Below are 23,551 nucleotides of genomic sequence, written 5' to 3' on the forward strand. Positions count from 1 at the left end.
CAGGAGTGGTAGTGTGACTTGCTTCAGTCAGTAAAATGTAGCTGTAAGTGGTATGTTTCACTTTTGAGCTGGACTTTTATGAGCCAGATTATGGTACCCTGTCTCCTTTCCTTCTGCCACAAGACTGACAATGTTCTAAACAGCAACTGTTCTGTCAGACTGAACTCTGGATTGAAAATGTATAACAGAGGCACTGCCAATCCACAACGACATATATTGTTAGCAAGAAAGAAATCTTTCGTAGATGTTATTGTTGTAAGTCACTGACATTTGGGGATGTTTATTAATTCACCATAACCTGACCTATCCTGATTTTTTTTTTTTTTCAGTACACGGGCCTCTCACTGTTGTGGCCTCTCCCGTTGTGGAGCACAGGCTCCGGATGCGCAGGCTCAGCGGCCATGGCTCACGGGCCCAGCCGCTCCACGGCTTGTGGGATCGTCCCAGACCGGGGCACGAACCCGCGTTCCCTGCATCAGCAGGCGGACTCTCAACCACTGTGCCACCAGGGAAGCCCTGACCTATCCTGATTGATACAGCCTTCTCACCTTCCAAGTCTGACTCAATACTCCCAATCCTACCCCAGGTATATTTTTCCTCTCCCTAAAAAAAGACCATACAGTAAGCAAGAAATGGAAAACCATTTTACTCAAGTAAATGTATAGCAGTGTTAGGTATGCAGAATTTGAACTTTAATGAGGATGCAGGACTAATGACAAAAAAAAGCAGCTCCTAGAAGAATATCTGCCATTCCAGAATGGTAAAAAGAAATAAGTATTCTAGTTGGATCAGAATAGTTGAAGAGAGATCATTTCCAGACCTCTATTCATAAAGGCAGCTGCCCTAAAGTGCCTTCAAGTTTATTTCAAATCCCACTGCTGAAAACTTTAATCTGAATTCAGCATTATGGTCAGCATTCCAGACAAATGAGATTTATATAGATGACTAAATAGGCATATGCAATTACTCTACTGGTCTAGACAAGTCAATCTTATTATGGAATTATAGGTCACCACTTAGAAACTACAGGTTCTAAAATTCATTAATTTACCCTAAAAATACATTTTAGGAAACGGACTGTATTCATCTAAAGCAATTATGTGACATTTATCATTCTATAATTATAGCAAATCTCTTAAATTTTAAAAAATATTACAAAGAAAATTTAAATTACAATTTTTAAAAAATTTTTATTGGAGTATAGTTGCTTTACAATGTTGACTTTACACAAAAAGCAATTTTGGAAGAAGTAAGAAGGCTTGAAAATGACCACTTTCAATTTCTTTAATTAAAATTTCATTTCCTCTAGGCAGAATCAAGCCTAATAAAATTTTACTTACATATGTCCCTGCAATAAAACACATTTGTACTTAATAATGCTGATGAAATCCTACATTAATAAATATTTATCAAACATTGACTTAGTGACAAAACAAAAATGAAGATGTATCTTGCCTGAGATGATTTAAAAATACATGAAATTGTCTCTGCTTAACTAAAGAATAATATCTTTGAAGGACCTTTAACAGTAATGGATGTGCAAACAGTCTCTAATGTGTCCACAATTCATTGTCCTGGTCTTCATGTCCTCGGGTAGCCTCCTCCCCTTGAGGACTTGCTTCCAAAGAATACAACAGGGCAAAGGTGATGGTTGTCATTTTCATGATGACATTACAAAAGACTGTAACATTCGTCTTGCTGAGAAAGCTTCCCCCTTGCTGTCTTTCAAGAAGCAAGATGTCAGGTTGTGAGCAACCCTAGGGAGGGCCACTTGGCAAAGAACCCAGGGCAGCCAGCATCCAGCCAATGGGCAGTAAGTATCCCAGGTCCTCAGTTCCACAGTCTGCAAGGCATGAATTCTACCGACAATCGTGTGGGTTTGGAATCTGATCTTTCCCTAGTAAAGACTCAGTCGAGACCCCAGCCCTGGCCCACACATTGATTGTAGCCTTGGTGAGGACATATCAAAGCCATGCCAGACTCTGACCCACAGATATTGTGAGATAATAAACATACATTGTTTTAAATCTCTACATTTGTGGTAATTTGTTACAGAGCAATAGATAACTAATACAATGGAATTCTCTGCTTTGGGGGTTGTTTTTTTTCATTTGTTTGCAAAGCAAAAAATGAAAAAAAAAAACCTCAAGCTCCTTCACTTCGATCTAAACTTTAAAAAGAAGTCAAACATAACATCTCATTTTTGAAATTACCCATGAAAACTGGCAACCACTCTGTTGAATAAAATGTTTAGCAAATTACTCATAAAACTGATTGGTTCTTTCCTTCATGATGATTGTTTGCCTCTTCCTATTCTACCCAACATTTAGATAATGCCACTTGCTCCTGATTATACCGTGTGCCTGGCTTTCTTTCTTTATTTCTGGCCTTTAATTCTACAGTGACTGCTTTGGTCATCTGATTTGAAGAAAGTTTGTTGATCAGTCAACAACCCAAGTATAGGGAAAATAATTGATGAAAATCTACTTCTCTGTCTTTGTAAATATAAATTTTACTTTTTAATTTTAATTTGATTCGTGGGTAGGCAGCAAAGCTATGCCCAAAGTTGGAGGACAATTTTCCTCTCTGTTAAGATCATAATAGTTCACAGTTAGCACCTAGTGTTAGTGATAGACCAAGTTATGTAATTCTCTGAAGTAGGTCTGATAATTATCCCCATTTTGCATAAAAGTAAACAAAGGGCACAAGACTTTTAATTAAAGCTCTTAATAATTATCTTATATTTGTTTTCTATTACATTGCTATGGTATAGATGCAGTCTTGATTTTCAAAGATTACAGATTATTGGAAAGAAAGAAAGTAGGAAATCACTGAAAACATTAGCTTGAAGACAATTTCTAGCAACATGTGGATGATTTACATGATACGTCCATAATATTGATTTTGTACGTATGTACTAGTCCATTTGTTTCTCCTGCTAGATTTTGAGACTACTCTTAAAGCTAGGAGTTATGTCTTATTCATATTTTTTGTCTAATCACTGGTAAAGAAGAAAAGAAAGAAGAAAATGAGCTTGTGTTGGTTAAAAAACATTGTCATGATTCTTCGATGCTTCTACAACTGAGAGGTGCGAGCATGTCCTCTCTCTGAATCTGGGCATGCTTGTGACTGCTTTATTCAAAAGACCAGGGCAGAAGTGATGCTCTGCGACTTCCAAGGCAGGTGATAAAAGGTTATGCAGTTTCTTCCTTGTTTGCTGGGACATGCATTCTTGAAGCTTTGGGCTGTTCTTTAAGGCAGTCAGTGAACCCAAGACCACGATACAGTAAGGAAGCCCAAGCCACATAGAAAGGCCATGGGTAGGCTTTCTCATAGAGAGTCTCAACTGAGTCCAGCCTTTGAACTGTCCCAGGCCAGGTGCCATACATGTGAGTAAAGTCTCCAGATGAGCCCAATGCCCAGCCATTTAAGGCACCTTGAGCCCTTCAAATCTTCTCAAAGCACCAGATACTCTGGAGGACAGAAAAGCTTCCCCCATTACGCCATGTCTGATTTCCTGATCCACAGAATCCTAGACTGTAATAAAACAGTTGTTGTTTTATACTACATTTCAGTGGTTTGTTATGCAACAGATAATAGGACAGTGTTCAATAACAGCTTGCTGAATGATTGATTCTCCATTAGGTTAGAGGTTCCATTGAGTAAAACTAATGAAAATTGAAACAAAAGAAACCTATGTGGCCTCATGTACCTTACTGAATTCTTTCCCTCTCTGGTTAGCAATGCTGCTAAGCAGTTTCTTGAAGTTGTTCTTATGACATTTTCTCCTGCCAGTTCATTTAATTCATTTAGTAGCCAATATTCATGCATTGACTCTTGCGCCCAATTCATCATCTGAGAAGTTTTGACATGTATGATGTTAAGCAGATTAACAATGCCTATGAGCAAGCTGTGTACAATACAACTGAAAAGATTCAGTTTGAGGCTGCATATGAACGGTGTCATGGAAAGATATATAGCAGAGTCCGCTTCTTACTTCTTTCACTGGGTTATACTAATGTGTTTCACTGTGTGTCCATATGTGGCAAGTTAAATGGAAATTAGTATAACTGTCCAAATAAATAAAGTACCAAATATATCTGCTGAAATTTTTGAGGGAAGACTAATTTTAAGGCTGTGTTATCTGGAATATTCAGTTGAAATCCTCATGTTTTGATTTTTTAAAAGTAAGGAACTATAGTGAACTAGTCCACTTGAAATTGAATAATTTACTCTGCATTTATAACTTTAATTGTTTTCAAGTGGGTGATTATTATGATATTCTCTCTCAGCCACAGAGTTTTTAACTGTTCTTTAGGAAAAAACAGTTACATTTTCACTCACATGTTAAAATCATCACCTCTTGTATCATCCACCTACTAGCCATATCTTTGGAATATTCTAAACATCATTTGAACAAATTTTCACATTCAATTTATCTGGAATATTTTGGGAAGAATTAAAGACCAGAAATCAAGAAAGAAAACTAGGCACGGTATAATCAGGAGCAAGTGGCATTATCTAAACGTCGGGTAGAATAGGAAGAGGCAAACAACCATCACGAAGGAAAGAACCCATCAGTTTTTTCAGTAATTTACTAAACATTTTATTCAACAGAGTGGTTGCCAGTTTTCATAAGTAATTTCAAAAATGAGATGATATTATATTCGACTTCTTTTTAATTGGGTTGAAGTGAAGCAGCTTGAGGTTTTTTTTTGCTTTTCAAACAAATGAACAAAAAAACAAAAAACAACCCCCAAAGTAGTGAACATTTTCCTCCCTGTAGGCCATTGATTTGCTTTCAAAAAACTTTTTAATTATGAAAAAATTTAAACATATAGAAAAGTTGAAAGACTAATAACTAAACACTCATATAACCATAACCTAGATTTGGCAAATGTTTCCATAATTACATTTATATTTTCTGCCTAAACCATATCAAAGTAAGCTGCAAATGTCACAACACTCTCCTTAAGTGGAAAGTGATATTTTAAAACATTTCTCTGTGGGTTATTTGAATTTTTGGAACTATCTGACCTGTCCAGGTGATTTCACAGATGAAATCACCATTGTAAAGTTATAATATCTTTCCAGTCTCTTAAACGTCATAAACTAATCAGCAGAACCAAACAGTGATATATTTTTCTAAAGTCTTCTAAATTTGGGAAAAAAACATTGAATTTTTTTAAAAATTGCTTTTCTGGGAAGGTTCAGAGATGAATAGCTACTTCTTTCTTTAAGTGGTCAGATTAAGGAAACACACATCCCCACTGCAAGCTATGGAATAATTACACTGCTGTTTATTACTTTTCAAACCCATAATTACCCATAAAGAAGCATGTAGAAATAAAATACTGGGTTTATATTTAACATATAAAAAGATCTGTTGTTCAGCAACAAAGATATCAAGCACTGTATTTTATAAAATTGGTATTTTGTAATTATTTGACTTAGGGCCAACTGTCTTTTTAAGAAGGAAACAATGAACTTCTCATAAGCAAGTTAGAAGGAACAATTTCAGGTTGAAATTGCAACACTGCCCTGATTTCAAATCTCTGAATGAAATCTAATTTTCATTTATAGGCTGAAAGTGAGACCATGTGAAAAGAAAAATTTGTTACCAAGTTGTTGGGTTTTTTTTTTTCAGCAGCAGATTATGAACACAAGAGCTTTTAGATTAAGAGATTTACATACCTTTTAATCTTGTTCTCATAAACATGTACCTAGAAAAATAAAATCAAATATTCTCTTTGATTTTCCCTCACATTCTTTCCTCCTCTTGCTTTAGTAAACACGCTGTTTATATATAAATTTCTTACATTTTTTTCACGTCCATATGAGAGTCACACATGATGAAGCATCTGATTATTTATTCCTTTTTTAACTAGGTGCACTGTGGGGTATCTTTTATCTCAGTACCTAAATTACTATTGCCATATAATAATAGTGCTCAAATTATCTAAGAACAGCTTCCACTAAAGATCTATTTTTAAAAAGAAATATTCATTTGTCCTTATACTGTTTTTTTCCTATAGAGCACACAAAAATTGTATGACAAAGTGCATTCCCGGAGGCAATGATCACAAATTAAGTTATTAAAATGTTCTTTATGAAGCATCCTTTAATACATCTGGATGGCAATTATCATATCCTTTGCAAATAATCACTGTGATCATTCTGAGAAAATGCATGTGTTCTCTTCAGTGCTGACACTTCTTTGGTCCCTATGATTCACCTGCTCATTCCACAACAAGCATCGACCAGCAGCCATGAGAATGGCCCTTCACCATTAATTGGAGAAGTCAGAGGAACTGAGTTGAACAGCCCCTTGGGAAATTCTCTTTAATAATTTACCACAATAAATGCATCATATATTGTCACGGTAGGGAAAAAAAACAAAAACAAAAAAAAAACCCAGAACAGTAGAAGAGGAATAGGCTCAAGGCCGTAGAAAATAGCCCAGAATGGAGACAGCGTTACACAGACAAAAGTAAATTCATGACAATCGATCACAGGTAGGAAATGGGGACTCTGATTAATCATTGTGTGTTTCCCTCGGTCTATCTGCAGCACCTTCATCTGGTCCCATGTATGTCAAATGTCCGGCCATTAAGATAAATTAATATATTTGGATGAAGATAGAATGTTTTTCCCTAAACAATATCTATCATGAATTAACTTTTCTACAGGTCACCTACTACAAAATCTAGTCTTGATTTGAAAAAAAAAAAGTAAATCGTTGGGTTCCCTTAGCTATATAGTTTTCAGTTTATTAATGTAATCAAGTTGTTAAAGATGCAAATTTGCACTGCTTAGCTTTTGCATTTATCTGTTTAAAGCGTATACTGTGAGAAACTTAAACATCCATCCAATTGGAGTATAATACTGGAGAAGCTGTAACAGTGAACCAAGTGATCAGTGAACTCTCAGTCATGCACTTTTGAGGTGCTGCCTGTCTGGACAGTGCGACTGGGGCAAAGCCCGAACTCTTCGTCCATGTTAAGAATTACTCCTGTATGTAGGGCCTTTTAAAATCCCTACCTTTATGAAATAATTGAGAACCATCAAAAATCAACCCCACTATATTTGGGGAACCATTTTAGATTTTTGTTATGAAAAGTTCAAGCACTTAATATAATGTATGAAATGTAAAATTACAAATTTAATACATAAATATTCATATGGATTTTTGAAGTTATTTGGAAATGAGAAATTTATTCCTCAAAGACTAAATAAACAAATAAGAGTCTGGGTACTGGGTACTCTTTTAATATGCTTGCTTTTGCCAAAAAAAAAAAAGATAAATAGCTGGTTTGACTCCTTGTAGGTGAAATAGCACATACAAAGTGCTATTTTATTGGCCTGTTTTATCCATTAAGTCATAAGAACAAAAAATATCAAGTACCTAAAGACTGAATCAATTATTTTAATAACCTTGAAGAGCCAGTCAATCGAATAGAGAAATCAAGTCCGTGGTTGAGCAGTTATAACTACGACAGTTGAAAATAATCTATATTCGTCAATGAAGCAAACTATGTTGACAAGGATTTTGTTTACTCAGACTTGAATTCCATCCTACTGGAATTTTCAGATACATTGAATAAAAATGAACATTTAGTTTAAAAAGTCTAAACTGGGCTTCCCTGGTGGCGCAGTGGTTGAGAGTCCGCCTGCCGATGCAGGGGACACGGGTTCGTGCCCCGGTCGGGGAAGAACCCACATGCCGCGGAGCGGCTGGGCCCGTGAGCCATGGCCGCTGAGCGTGCGCATCTGGAGCCTGTGCTCCGCAGCAGGAGAGGCCACAACAGTGAGAGGCCCGCGTACCGCAAAAAGAAAAAAAGAAAAAGTCTAAACTGAAATGATAGGAAAGGATTCATTTTTTCATAAGAGACTCTTAAAATTTCAATATGTATTTAGAAATCCTTAGGACAAACAGAACATACCTGAAATCTGCCATTTCTCTGCCGACCCTCTACAAAAGCAGTCAGGTACAAAGACCCACAGCTCCACTGACAGCAAGATCATTTGCATTTGCATGTAGTCTTTTTTCCCATTATTTCAGCTGGGCTTTGCATTGAAGCCACTGCCTGGAAAAGCACGGGGGCGGGGGTGGGTGTGTGTGTGGGGGGGGGGGCCACACCTCCTTGCCCAATGGCCCATAGTGACCAGCGCAGTCTTCACTATGCCGAAGGAGAGATTCTGTTTTTAAATAGCTTAGAATTCAGATTTACCTTTTTAAAAACACTTGCTTCTCTTCAGACAGTCTCTCACTGCTTATCTAGAGTCACAGTGACTCCCAAGATTAAATATGTCACCAGTGCCTTTTTAAATGCCTCTATGGAAACTAAATCCAAGATCTCTACACTAGGACAGCTCTGATCAGAAACCAACAACTGGATTAGAAGGACAAACTTGTCAATGTTTTCTACCAGCTCAGTGTCTTACAGTAAAGAGAGCAGAGTATGCCTTGCAGTGTGACGCCACCCTCTCTTCTCAGAGTAGCTTGGACTGAAAAGATGACAACTCTACCTGCCAGCTACATTTTTTTTTTCTTTTGGCCTCACGGCTTGTGGGATCTCAGTTCCCTAACCAGGGACTGAACCCGAGCCATGGCAGTGAAAGCCCGGAATCCTAACCATTAGGCCACCAGGGAACTCCCTCGCCAGCTACATTTTATTACACACTTGCTCTGTTTCTTCTCTCAGTGACTCCTCAGCCTGGATATATAAGTATCCCCATCTTACAGGACTGATGGAACAGCCATTTGAATCTAGGTGTTTCTGACTTTTAGACCCATGCTCTTTTCCTACACCAAGCTGCTGCAATAGAAAAATTGGATGAAGTGAGTTACATTTTCTTTCATGTGCCAAAGAACTTTATATTCTATCCACTGCTGCTGTCACCCACCCACATTCTCCCCCTAAAAAATTTTTTTAAAAACTAGACATGAGCAGTGATTTGTGACAGAGTGAACAGGATATTATAATAGTTAAGTCAGGGCCATGAGATTAAGAGCCAGATGTTACTGGTTAGAGTTGTCTATGCCACACATGCCTGTGAGAACTTTGGCACATTTCTTACCTTCTCTAAGCCTTAGTTAACCCATTTGTTGAAGAAAGCTAATTTTGCCCATAATGGTGGATTGTCGTGGGGATTAAATAAGATAAGGATGCTAAAGTTATCGTGTAGAACTTGTTTATTTTAAAAACATAATGTGTACAATTCCACAAGAATGGGAATTTTATACAGTGATTTTAATTACTAGTGATAATGTCCCCACAGAAACTGTATGTGGGGTGAATCCACGTGTGACAAGAAGTGCTGCAAGACCAACGGAGGATGGCCGCACCCACTTCCCTTCAGATCTGACCATGTCGTCGAGTCTTGCTTTGCTCAAAAGGTCATTTGAGAGTTTATAAAAGTGACTGATGTGTTTGTGATTAGGAGAGAAGAATGAGTATTTATTCTTGTTATCAGCAATAACAAAAAATTTACTTAGAGATTAGTACAGCTCAATTTCTATATTTCTTCAGGATAAGCACATGTATTCGATTCTGTCTTTTTAAAAATTATCCAGGTTGACAACAATATGAATGGGAACCAGAGAAATAATTTAAAGTTGAAGTCGTCAAGACTTCCTTTTTTAAAAGCAAAGAACTATTACTATGAGCAAGGTGTTAGGCAAAGAATATAGTGCAATCTCACTGTGCAAAGCTATCACTTCTGGGTGCCTCATTTTATGCCAAAGGATGTTAGACAGAATATTTAAAATCTTCTGGCCAACCTGCAACACCTAGGTAAGATGCCCTCTAGGGTCATGGCAGATAGCTCCCATCCTATTTGTACATCTTCTGTAGCAATGTGCACCTGATTTCTCCAGACAGATTGTTCCATTTTATCCTTTAACAGAACATTCTCTCTTATGTAGAGGAGAGATATTTCTAAAACACCTGCTTACAGAGCCTCATTCTTACCCCTAGACCAAAACTAAGTACTAGATAATAAGACTCCCCTTCCACATGACAATTTTTATCAAATTAAAGAACCTTGCTATGTCTCCCTGCGTCTTCTCTTTCTCAGGGCAATAATGTTCCCATTCATGGAGCACAGCTTACAGTCTTTGATTCTAGCCCATACAGTCTTGCATATCTTGGCACCTGCCATGTTTGCCTTGTCTGCTAGCTCTAGTTCAAATGCCGAGGCAATCTTCTACTCTACTTCCTCTCCCTCCCCAATCAATAAAATTACTAAGTATGGCCGAGTGCATAAGTTCTGGGGGGAAGAGCAGAAAATAACAGGGACAACCAAAACAAAACACAAAGCCAGGTAGCTAGTGGGTAGAGCAAAGGGCCCCAAAATTTAAAATGAAACTTGGAGGCACATGAGACTTTGCAATGCCTGACAGACTACATAACAAAGAATTTCCCCCAAGATTATTTTCACCCAGAGGTTTTCAGGAGATGGAGAGTCATTACAATGGTTTCTCCGCTTGTCCTCCCCAAAAGGTTTGTACACAAAGGGGCTCAAGTCCCTTTGCAGCAGTCTAAGAGGATCCACGCGGTCTACAACCCAGCACATGTTAATTTTTAATCTGAAATAACAGGGGGAAAAAAGTCAAGCTTTAGGAATGAACCATTTTCACCCTAGCTGAATTTCTGTTTTCTGTTTCATTCTAAAGAATCACCACTAGTCACCTTTCTAGAGAAGCAGAAGGAATGTAGATGTAATAAAACTGAGAATTTTACCGTGCAGAATGCAAAGTCTGCTTATAAAACTCTCGTAAATAAGTGGTCTTTACCAGAAAACTTATATGAGATCTCAAGTGAAGCAATTTTACTGATTTTCCCATGGCTTCTGTTTTAATGAAATGCTACCATTTATTGGGCATCATCAAGCCCTAGGTTAGGTACTTTAATCTGCATGGGAGTCTCTTGATTTCTTCCCATAACTGTCTTACTAAAGAGATGCTAGAATCCCTATTTTAAGTTGGATGATGTCATATAACTAATAAGTGATGAAACTTGGAGTTGAACCCAGTTTTCCTCAATACTTCTTTTAAGCATTTTACTATACTTCTCTATTAGGTTTAAAATTAATTTCTATTTTTTTAAAGTTAATTTCTATTTTTAGAACTTTCTATCAAACACATCAATATTTTTTAAGAAAACGTATAATAAGATAGCCATATTTAATTCCATGGACTCTCTAAATATGTCATTGAACCCCAGGGCAGCACATTCCTAAAGAAAGTAGTTTGCAGTAACACACATGATATAATTATTTATGGTCTCATATTTACAGCCAGTAACTATTTTATACTATTTGAAAATGAATATTCTACTTTATTTAAGAATATTCAAGATAATAATTGTGCTTATTGTCTGAAATCCTGAAATTAAAGCATTGTTCCTATTTAAAATATAAACAACAAAACAAAGGATCTTAGATGCACAGCACAATGCACAAGATAAAACCTCCCTCCTCCCCAAGAGTAAGCAACAGATCAGAGCCTATTATCTCTTCTTTGGGATCTGGTGCCTTCACTAACTTTTTTCTGAAAGTGGTACTTTCAATATCATACTCCCATCTGGGTCCTAGATCAAAAGCTACAAAGATTCTAATGTTTATCTCATCATAAAATATTTATTTCTTTAAACTCTCATCTTCCCACCTATTTCTTTTTCTTTTTCTTTTTCTTTTCACTGCTGAACTTAATGAAGAATAGTTTGGACTAGTTCTTATTTCCTCAACTCCAACTCATTCCTTAATCCATCACAATTTGACACGTCTTCCACCATTCTATGAAACTACTCTTGTAAGGTCAATAAGACTTAATTGCCAAATGCAGTGACCTATCTCTAGGCTTCATTCTATATGTTCTTTCTGCAACATAAGACACTCTTGACTGACTCTTTATCTTTCTTAAAATGCTGCCCTGTATTGTTCAGATCATCACATTCTAATGATTTTCTCTCTCCTTCCCTTCTACCTCTGCCTCTCCCCCTCCCTCCTCCATTCTCTCTTCTGTTCTCATTCCCCCATTTTCACTCTCATTTCCTGTTTTTTCAGTCTCTATTCTTGGTTCCTTTTCTGCCCAAGCCCTTTAATACTGCTCTTGCTCAGAATTCATCTTTGACATTCTCTCCAAGTAATCTGTTTTGTTAAATCATCTAATCTCTGCCCACAGCTTCCTGGATCAAACTACATGAGGCGCAGAGAGTAAACTTCACACCCAAAGGCCCTACTTACATGGTATACTATCTACTGGACATCTGATGTCATTATCTCCAAAAATGGACTCCTGTTTCTTTCACCAGTCTCAATCCCAACGTGTTCTTCCTCCTGTATTTCCTATCTCATTAGATGTATCCACATCCAGAGTCTCACCTTTTATAAAGTTTTTTTTTCCCTTGCATGTTTTTTTTTAACGTCTTTATTGGAGTATAATTGCTTTACAATGGTGTGTTAGTTTCTGCTGTATAACAAAGTGAATCAGCTATACGTATACATACATCCCCACATCTCCTCCCTCTTGCGTCTCCCTTCCACCCTCCCTACCCCACCCCTCTAGGTGGACACAAAGCACCAAGCTGATCTCCCTGTGCTATGCAGCTGCTTCCCACTAGCTATCTATTTTACATTTGGTAGTGTATATATGTCCATGCCACTCTCTCACTTCGTCCCAGCTTACCCTTCCCCCCCCGTGTCCTCAAGTCCATTCTCTACGTCTGTGTTTTTATTCCTATCCTGCCCCTAGTTTCTTCAGAACCTTTTTTTTTCTTCTTTTTTTAGATTCCATACGTATGTGTTAACATACAGTATTTGTTTTTCTCTTTCTGACTTACTTCACTCAGTATGATAGTCTCTAGGTCCATCCACCTCACTAAAAATAACTCAATTTCATTTCTTTTTATGGCTGAGTAATATTCAAATCCTTCCTCTACACAGTAACTGGTAAATTTGAACTCAGAAAAGTCTCTTGAATCTTGCTTTCTTCTCCACTTCCATAGCCATCATAGTCATTTAGAATTTTCTGTCCATCATGGTAGCCACTAGCCACATGGCGCTATTTAAATTAAGACCAATTGAAATTAAGCATAATTTAAAATTTAGTTTCTGACATCACTTCACCCTCCTCCAACCTATCGTCATATTGCTGCCAGGGCTAAGTTTTGAGAAAAACAAACCATCCCAAGTAAATCACTTGATTAAAATTCCTCTCTGATATTTTATCACACAGAGAATGAAGTTCAGAAAGACTTGGCACAGGATACATGGTTCTTCACAACTGAGCACGACCATCTTTCCAAGGTATTTCCTACAGCCCTTGCCATATACCTTACTCAACGTATGAGTGGAACTATGTCCCCCAAAATTCATACGCTGAAGCCCTGACCCTCAAACGCTGAAGCCCTGACCCTCAATGTGACTATATTTGGAGATAAGGCTTATAAGAAGCTAATAAAGGTTAGATAAATGTTAAGATTCCTAAGTGTTATAGATGTCAGGCAATGTGTACACAATTCTCAACTAATAAACTCAACATCTTTTAAAACAATATGGTAAAAATTGGACTGTTGTTTAAAATTTATAAACAGAAAGTGATTGTATCTTATCTAAGATGAGTTCAGCGTAGGAACTACCACAGATTTCCAAAGTTCACTTCCTTCCCTCCAAAGCTGTGTATTTATCCTTTCTCTGCTCCACTCTAAAAAGGAAAGCAGAAGTCTAAGTGCTCTGCTGATCGTCATACCATTTATTCATATTCATATCTCCCTCTAAGACTTGCAGTGATGAACCAGGAATTCCTGGCCATTCATTCCAGCTGTCTAGGGCTCCAAACTTTCTGTCATCTTAGCTTTCTGTATCATCTATAACATGTTTTTAATGATAAATTAAAAATAAAAAGAAGTATATATGGTGAGGTTTTTAATAGGTGTTAAATCTATTTGTGGATTTATTATACTTATCTCTTCACTCTTTGGTATGATTGTAATGATCATAATGAAGGGGAAAAAGAAAATAACGATCAAGTGAGGAAGTGAACTTGATCTTTAACACTACCAGCTATTTGACCTTGGAACTGTTAACTTTATGTCCTCGCTTTACTCATCTGTAAAATATGTGATAGTACTTACCTCATAAAGATGACGTGACGATTAAATGAAATAGACTAGTTTCTGACTTCTAATAAACTCTAAAGCTTGTTAGCTACTACTGAAGCTCATTCCAGCACTTAAATTTCTGAGTGATTCAACTCACTTTCTTAGAAAACTAATAACACATTGTCATGATCATCCATTTAAATCTTAGTTCAGTTTTCTTTTCAAAGAAACTAAGTCAGTGATAGTTCAGTAGGAAAGAGACTGATCATTTTTGATGTCAGTAGAGATGCAGAGAAGTAAGACTTCTGAACTTCGGGTTTCCCATGGGACACAGGCCCTGCAAGTGAAGCTTCCAGACACGAGGAGAGGATTCAGCCAGATGAGAGCAAGAAGGCACACTGACAGGAAGAAGAGGAGACCAAGGGGTGAAGACTCAGAGTTTTGAGCAGAGCCCAATTTCCTTCTCAAGCAGGGCAGAGCAGCTGACATATAAAATCCCTAATATTTCCAAAGAAGTAATTATTGCATTCACCCGTCACGCACACATGTAGATACACTACTGCTGCTGCTAAGATCGATAACACTATTTAAACACATAGTAAACTTGTATTATTTGCAGGATATTTTTCTTTTTACCATCTGTGGTAACATCTACAACTTTTCTTTTTAAATAAATGTGTTTAGAAACAGACTACCAAGGGAGGGGAAAAATCAACTATTACCTTTTAACATTTTAAACACCCAAGAAGTAAAATATTTTCATGCATTCTACTACAATACATAGTATAAATCATTAACTATTTATTACCAAAGAAAGGCAGATGTTAACTCTTGTTTCCAGTTTTAAAGAATCAGAGTAAATTAAAACATTTTACTACTAGAATTTCATGATTTGGATTATAAGGTTTAATTGCTTATTAATTTAAGGTAAAACTTAAATTTAGTGTTTCACAGCATCTTGTAATCTAAACTTTTAAAAAATATGACTATGTTATAATCACTTCAAAAGAGAACAATGATAAGATCCCTCTAAAATGAATTCCTAAATTAGGTAGTATTCTGTGCCTACTTAGCAACTTGTATCTTCAAAACACTGTATGAATATCAACTAGTTATTCCAGTATGACAGAAATAAGTAAAAAAGGAAACATGGCTCATCATTACAATGTTAAAAGAAAAGTAAAAAAGGATTAGTAATTTCCTAGGTTTAATAAAGTGAACAGGTGAAGAATAAACCCGAACTATGTGAAATACTATGAAAAGCCAAAATGTTTTCTCTTAAAACCAACCCATACTTTTGAAAAATTCTAAATTTTAGCCATTTATATAATCTAAAATTAGAGACAAAAATAAAAAGGCTGAGGCTCCTCTAATCAAATAGTTGATAAGTCTCACAGAGACAATCATCCAATTTCTGCATTCATGTGCTCAGCGTATTAGTGAAGACTAGTATAATGACAGTTCTGGCTAAAAGACAGAAAATCCACAGCCAAGAGGCCCATCCTTGACTCTGGTCCTCTATTCATCCTTCTCCTTCTCTCCATGTTCTCTCCTGGTACATTCCTTAAACTTTGCACCCAGTTGGTTCACTTCTCATCTACTTCCTCAGCCCAGTCACTACCTATTTGCTCCCCTGCCCTCTGGCTGTGTCCTACCTACTGCCTTTACCACTTAAAAAAAATTTAAGTTGCTTTATCATCAGTTGAACAAATGAGGTTATTATGTATTAATTACTGAGGCCCAGGAGCTAAAAGGTCTTTCCACTTTGCTTGGCACTCAACTAGAACAGTGGTTTTCAACCTGGGCTGCACATCACCAGGGAAACTGGAAAATCCCAAGCTCATGACACAAGCCAGACCAATGAAATCAGAATCTCCTGGGGCTGTGGGTGTCTTCAAAGATTCCCAGGATATTCTAATGTGACCCCAAGGACCACTGATCTAGAGTAAATGTTTACTGATATCGAAGAAATATCCTTTAAGTGTAAATCAGTAGAAAGCACACAACAACATGACTGGAGCCTAGTCAATGTGAGGTCAACTTAGAAGATTAAGATTAAAAAGGAAACTGGGAATTGAAATGAAAGCAATAGGTCAGATAATTCAAACCAAAATAGTACTGTGTTTCAAACAGTTATCTGTATATTTGTTCTTTTATATTCAATCTAGTATGAAAATATATCTTAATGGATTATAATTTATTTGTGGGGGAGCATGAGACTGAGAAAATTATTTGATTTCCTTTCCTCCATATTTTAATTCACCTTGCATATGCAGACACCAATCTCATCTAATTAAAGTGGTTAAAACCAAGGTATAACAGCAATTATTAAAACTTTGTGGTTATGCCCTATATAGCTAGTAATTTGACCCAGTTACAAGTCCAAAGTTAAAAAAGAATAATCATTCTTTGGTCTATAAAGCAACAGCATATAATATTAAGATAAAATTTGATAAAAATAGAATAAAATTAAGATAAAAATAAAACACATATCATAAATCAGTAGTTATATATGGAGCAAAAATATGAAAATGAAAATCTGGGTTATAAAAACAGTTATGAAAGTGGCTTTGATACTATAAATGGCCTTATTAATGGTTAATGTGATCATCTGAAGGTTAGACTGTTTGATTTTACAGAGAAGCAATTCAACTATAAAAATATGATTTAAAAATAACACAGTGGTATAATATAAAAGAGATCTATTTGCAGACGTATTCCACACTCTGGACAGTGTCATAATATGTACAACAGCACTTAATCAAGTAAGAGCAAAATAATATTTTAGATTCAATATTTAAGTGGAAAGAATTGTTAGATATTTTATTTCCTTATAAAAACTATTTTTAAGAATCTATAGTATATGACATCAAAATAAATAAGGACTTAAAAATGCCTTTTTTTTAACTTGCACATTATGTAACCCAAATTCTGTGTCCTCAAACTGGTTAATGTTTCTGAGTCATTTCTGCAAACAATACAGAAAGCCCTGAGTATCACGATTGTTATATATGCCGAACACTGGCAGAGTATTCTTTTAGTCATTGTCTGTTAAATAAAAATAGGCAATATAATTTGCTTTAATACAAAATTATAATATAAAAATGTAAGAATGTATACATTCTTGATAGTATAAAGATTAGAATCTATTCGGAGAGAACTAAAATACAGATGATGCAGTGATTTATGTTAGAATCTAATCTCACACCCACTTTCCCTGACCATCTGTCTTAAGGAATAGTAAGTCAATAAAACTATCATTAACAAAAGTTTAACTGTAACATAGAAGTTTATATTCCCTACATATCCCAGTTTTGTAATATGTAATTTCAAGAATGCTTAGGAGGTAAAGAATGGCATATTTAAGAAAATATATTTAAGCAAAAATTCAGGCATGTTAATAATATACATGTGTAATTCTGTAGCTTAGAATAGTGTATTTTTTAATATTACCAGCCAATTTGAAGGTTTTCAGATTCTTATTGTATGTCAAAAACATTAGTTTGAATAACACTGCAAAATCCAGAGAAGAATTACTGTCAAATTTTTGCAACTTGATTTATGTAATATAGCAGCTTGAATGCTATAGTCTAAATGATACACGCAGAAGTTCTTGTTCTTTATTTTACTATAATTTACTTCCCTGATAAAAGTGTATATTTACTTTAAAAATTAAACCAGCTATTTCTATGAATATTAAAAAATATTCCTGGGTGCAAATGATTTCTATTATACGTTGCAAACAAAGGTTCGCTAAAGAAAATCCAAGCTATATTTGATCTCCAACTACTACGGGCCCAAGACAACATGATTGGATTAGATCAATATTAAGGTGTTTTTTGTTTTGTTTTGTTTTGTTTTCAGTATAATGGGCCAAAAGCCCTTTAAATCAAGTTAAATAAAAATTAAATTTAATCCATTTTAATTTTATACGTATATGGAATGTGGCATTTTTTTTAATGGGGGAGATTATAAAACTAGAGGGTAATAACATGACCTCACTTTTAAAAGTCAGAAATCACTATATTAATCATTTAATTATATATAACAAAGTTAATATATTGCTCCTCAAATATGGATTCTACTAATTTGTATAGCTAATATTATTGCATATATTCTCCTGTCCATAAATTTATAAATATACTAATAAACTATTAAATTGGATTTTTTCATGAATATATTACCAATTCCAGAAATATAATGCATTTACTTTCAAGATGGAAAATTCTGCACAGACTGTATATCTTGAACATTGCTCCTGAAGACAGTCATCATTTCATAATTATAAGTATGTTTGAAATAAGTAAAAATGTTCAGAAAGAAACTCAGACACATTCTTCAAAGACTACAAGTAGCATTCTAAGCCATGTGTAATATACTTGGTATGTGGATGTGTTTGTGGTTTTGCAGAATCATAAAGAAGCTGTATATTAAGCTCAGGAGCTAATCAACAGATTTGTGAGTTATCAACCAAGAACACCTAACACTGCCCCCCTCCAATCCCCTGGCACCTAAAATCTGAAGCTGTGTGAGAACAGTTATCGTGGAATAAATGTTTCAAGTGTTTCCAGCTGACAAACAACCAACCAAGAAATAGCTACAAGGCATCACAAGTAATAAATCCTGTGTTGTGGAGATGAAAAACTCAAATGTCTGTGTTTACTTTTCAATGTGAAGAAATGTTTCTAAAAAGGAGTTCAGATTTTTATAATATGCCTTCGTGTATACAGCTAACAACTACTACTTTATATGAGAACACAACCCAGAAGTAGTTCATAACATTACACATTAATTTAACCTACACTGTACCTTATAGCTATGATGATATAAGTATAAAGTTGATGATGATTTCAGGTCAAGAGGAAAATATACATTTATACATATTTAAAACTTGAATATTTAAACAAAAACATATTTGACAGACTTATTTGAAAATATGCTCTAGCATATTGACAATGTAGACTATCATTTAAATACTGAAACTATACAAATTGGAATTACTAGAAATTTCTATGAGAGTTTACATTCAAGGAAGCAAGCAAATTCAGATTATTACAAGGGATCACTTTTAAACATAAATATACTGAAACCTTTGCAAGTTTTTTATTAGTAGTAGAATTAGCAGGCACGTCCGTTTCCTTGCACTTCTGATGCAACGTACCTTGTCAAAATAAATAACTGCAATAAATACACTAGTCATTCATTATTAACTTCTACCATTAAGATTAAGTTTAATTCCCAGGCATGACTTACAGGGGTATGGTTAAGAAAAATATGTAAAAAACTTTTAAAATCCATTTATCTAATGAAGCAGCATTCTAAATTAATGTTGTATATGCAATATTATTATTTGCAAAGAAGATATGTTTCTGGTCTTAAAGAATGTTGGCAAAACAAGTTTAGTTTTAGTTTAGCTTAGTTGTCAAAAGCACAACTAATCAATCCAAACTAAAATACAGTCCTTGAACTATGTTCATTTTAAGTAGGTATCCCTTAGGCCAGCTCTCTTGTGAAAGCATCACAGAATCTTTTGATCCATACTGCCCTTGATTACGCTTTCTGGGTACAAAGCAAGTGAGGCCAAAAAGGGACATTTGCTGTCTTCCTGTGGAGAGGCTGGGGAAGTAATGAAGAGAAAGGTAGAGAGAGAGAATGTGGTGTGTTATTTATTTTGAAAAGCAATACTATTTTATTGCACTCTTTAAGAAAATACCTTTGGAACAAAACATTAAGGCTTACTGAGATTCTGTCATCATTTCTTCCCTACTAAAAGGTCACTGCAGTATCTTCATCTTCAACAGAGCTCTTGAGCAAATTTCAGCACCACGGACAGCAACACTTCTACTAGGACAAGCGCCCATGGTTGCATTAGCCATTTCTTAAAAAACTTGCATACACTTCTTTGTGAATCAGCAAGGATTATAGCCATTATTATATTAATAGGAAGGAGTTAAAGGTAATATACGTTATTAATGAGTTCAGTATTTTTCATTCATAGATCAAGCATTTGCCAATTAGTACCACTGGAGAGCATCCTGAAAATTCAAGCTAATTACATAAGGTGGCTGATAAAAAATCTAACATTGATCAGTTATCACCAGATACTTAATTAAAGCTTTCTACTCATAATGAGTCTCCGATCAATAACTATACAAGTTTCTAAGAGAAAACAGGAAACTTATGTGAGTAAATACGCTTAGGTAGGCCCACAGACTTTCCAAATGGCCAGAACTACCCCTGTAAAACAAGTAAAACACTTTTTTAGTTCTTCCTACATAAACAGCCACAAACACTTTCTCTTGTCCCTTCGGCCAACCAGCTTAATGATGTCACAATCAGAGAGCTCATGTGTAAGGCCCATAAGCCAGACCATACATGCCTGTCTCAGACTATTCTCATTTTCGCTGCAGTCATCAGTATGCAATCCCATCCCTGTCTCCCTAACAAGCTTCACTCAAATTCCATTAAAAAAAAAAAAGGCAACAGAGTTTGAACCAACTCCATAGCACTGGCTTTATTATCTCAGAAGACCAGGGTCTTCCTGACCTTCCCAGGATCCCAGAAGAAGGCACCAGTCCACCAGCAATCCATGGGATAGTCCCAAATCAAGCAGCAAGTCAAGCTCTTATAACCACAAAAACAACGGTGAAGTAACAAAAAAACCAGAGTCCAAAAAACATTTTAACACTCTAGAAGACGCCTCAACCAAACACACACGGATATAAAAGCACAAGGATGGGGAAAATCCACTGTTCCTACCTTACAGTCCTCAGGACACGATTTCACCGAGTACTCCTCCGATTGTAAGTACTTATGGAGCACGCTTTCAAACTCTTCGTATTTCTCCTGAGCGTGGTGGTCGTAGTCTTGGTAAGCCTCGACGCACTGCCTGCAAGTGGTCATCTCACCGCCCTCCTTGAGCACCACATCCAGACTACAGTTCAAAGTGTTGGGACTGGACAACCCCGAGAACAACTCCCAAAGTGTGTAGGAATTACAAAATGAAAGGTAAAAATCCGACAAGTTCCAGAGCGGAGTTGGATGCGTGCCCCTCACCTGCTGCTCCTCCCCCGTGGCCGCCAACCCCCGACTCCAGTTCCTGGCGCACACGGCGTCCGCGCTCTCCACCGTGAAGCACTGGCCCGAGGAGGCGCCCTGGGGGTAACAGGTCTCCAGGCGCCACACGGGCTTGGCAGAGTTGCCCAGAATAAGAGCCTTGCCCCGGTTGTTTCTGCCTCGGCTGCCCTTGCCGCCGCCGCCGTCTCCCGGGGAGGGGGGCAGGGTGGGGGACGAGGAGGCGGCGAGGAGTCTGTGCGCCTGGGCGGCGGGCGAGGACTCCCCCATGCTCGCCAGGAGCGCGGGCCAGGAGGGCTCCTGCTGCCGCTGCCGCTGCTGCTGCTGCTGCCGCTGCCGCTGCTGCCGCTGCTGCTGCTGCTGCTGCTCCTTGTCCCGGGTCCGGGTCAGCTTGGCCTCGGCGCAGAACCACAAGTGATCAGAGAGCAGGACTGTGAAAAACAAGAGAGATGCCAGAGACAGTCGCCATTTCTGAGCCCTCTCTGAATCGATGAACGGTTTCTCGTTCTCCCGGGGTGCCGCCAACCAGATTTTTAACCCGTCGTCATACTGCCGACACATCCAAGCACCCCTGGTCATATTTTGGGAACGCACAGCCCTGGCCGACTCCACCGTGAGGGCTCCTGTGCCGGTGTCACCACGATATGCATTGACTTAAAGGGTTTAATTTCCTTATCCCCTCCTCCCGTTTCTTCTCTCTCCCTCTCCCTCTCCCTCTCTCCCTCTTTCTCTCTCCCTCTTCTCTCTCTCTCTCTCTCGTTTTGCCTACATAAATATTACCAGGCTTTGGAGGAAGATATGACTTGCTTCCGACCTAATCATCAGCCGACCCCATCCTCTGTAGAGTGGGAAACAATAATGCAGAGAGAGAGGCGGAGAGGGAGGGAGGGAGGGGGGGAGAGACAGTCGGAGGCTGGGGCTGGCGGCCGGCGGTGAGCGGAGTGCAGGAGGTGATGGTGGAGGCGGCGGAGTGGCTGGCGCTGCCCCTCTCACCCAGGCACTGTCAGGGCGCGCGTCCCCATGGCCCCGCCGAGGACAGCCCTCTCTCGCCCGCCGGGGGCATGCCGCGTCTCCGCTGCCCGCTGGCGGCGACCAGAGCGCCTCCCCAGCTCCCTCCTCTCCTCCTCCTCCTGCTCCTACTTCTCGCTCTCTCTCCGCGAGTCCGGAGCCTGGGCCGCCGCCGCCGGCAGGGCTCTCCCTCCCCCCCACCCCCCACCCCGCGCTCCAACTGCCGCTGCCGCCGCCGCCGCCGCCGCCGCCGCCGCCGCCGCCGCCGCCGCAGGTCTGCCCGCGGGCGCAGCCGCCGCCGGGCTCCGACTGCTGACGCCGCCTCCCCCAGACCTCGGGGCCGAATCGCCGGGGCTGGGCCTCCGGAGAGCCACAGTCATCTTCAGTCCCCGGCTAAGTTGCCGCCATCTTCGTCCTGGAGAAACACTTTTTTGGGGGGGAGCGCTGGGTTTTGCGTCATCTCCTCCCGCGCCGAGATGTCTCCATCCTGGCGCATTGGCACGGGGCTCGGCCGGGGTGGAGAAGGGGGGCGAGGACGCCGGGGTCCGGCGCGGGTGGGGGGGCCTGCACTGCTGCGCTCGGACGCTCGCGCTTTCCCTTCCGCACACCCCTCCCCACGTTTTGGGTTTTTTTCTTACTGTTATCACTGGATAAAGTCAGAATGCGGACTGCAAGGTTGAGGATGCCTGCAAATTTCTTCAGCATCTCCCGCTCCCTCTCTGACTCCGGAAAAAGTCCGAGTTGCCGGCGGGTGGTTAGAGGCTTCTAGCGGGGCGAGGGTCTGGGTGTCACCTCCTTAACTAAAGAATAGTCGACTTCAAATGAAAGGTTGGGGGCATGGGAGTGAACATGAATTGGCTGGCGGAGGTGGAGGAGGCGACATCTGATCCCTCTGCATGTGCCTCAGGATCCCTAGACAACTAGAGATCAACAGCTTCCCGTGCATCAAATCATCTTAAATGATTTTAGTATACGGAAGGGATATGTGCGCGCATCGACATCTTTAGCTGTATATAGGACAGCGACATTTTTCATAAAGTAGAAGGAGATTAGAAGTGGCCTCATAGAGTCTTAGGAAAAACTAATAAGACCTCGGGTACCAAGGCTCACTGCCCAGCGCAGAGTTTCGAGTTCGACACCCTGACCTCGGGGGATTCCCCCTCCAGCCTGCAGCACCCCAAGCTCCCGGGACTCCCGCTCCGAAGGCCTGCGCCCCAGCCCCCACCGAGCGGGGTTTTGCTATAGCCCAGGACTTCCACAGCAGCGGGCCATCAGGCTGCCCGGGTGGCAGCCGCGGCAACCCGAGCCTCTGGTGCCCCTTAGCGTTGGCTCTCGGAGTTCCGAGAAGGAAAAGCCTCAGTCGC

The 23,551-nt window shown here is 38.8% G+C and overlaps 1 protein-coding gene across 1 annotated transcript in view; it reads right to left on the minus strand.

The window, feature by feature from the left end:
• The window catches only part of NALF1 (NALCN channel auxiliary factor 1), a 585,420-nt gene extending 563,097 nt beyond the window's left edge, over window positions 1–22,323 (minus strand). The window contains exon 1 of the mRNA XM_019920900.3: window positions 20,865–22,323. Coding sequence (XP_019776459.1) covers window positions 20,865–21,758 — 894 coding nt within the window. The 5' untranslated portion in view covers window positions 21,759–22,323. The remainder of the gene's footprint in view (window positions 1–20,864) is intronic.
• Window positions 22,324–23,551: the final 1,228 nt, after the last annotated feature.

Source organism: Tursiops truncatus, chromosome 18 (genome assembly GCF_011762595.2).
Source record: "Tursiops truncatus isolate mTurTru1 chromosome 18, mTurTru1.mat.Y, whole genome shotgun sequence".
Taxonomy (NCBI): Eukaryota; Metazoa; Chordata; class Mammalia; order Artiodactyla; family Delphinidae; genus Tursiops; species Tursiops truncatus.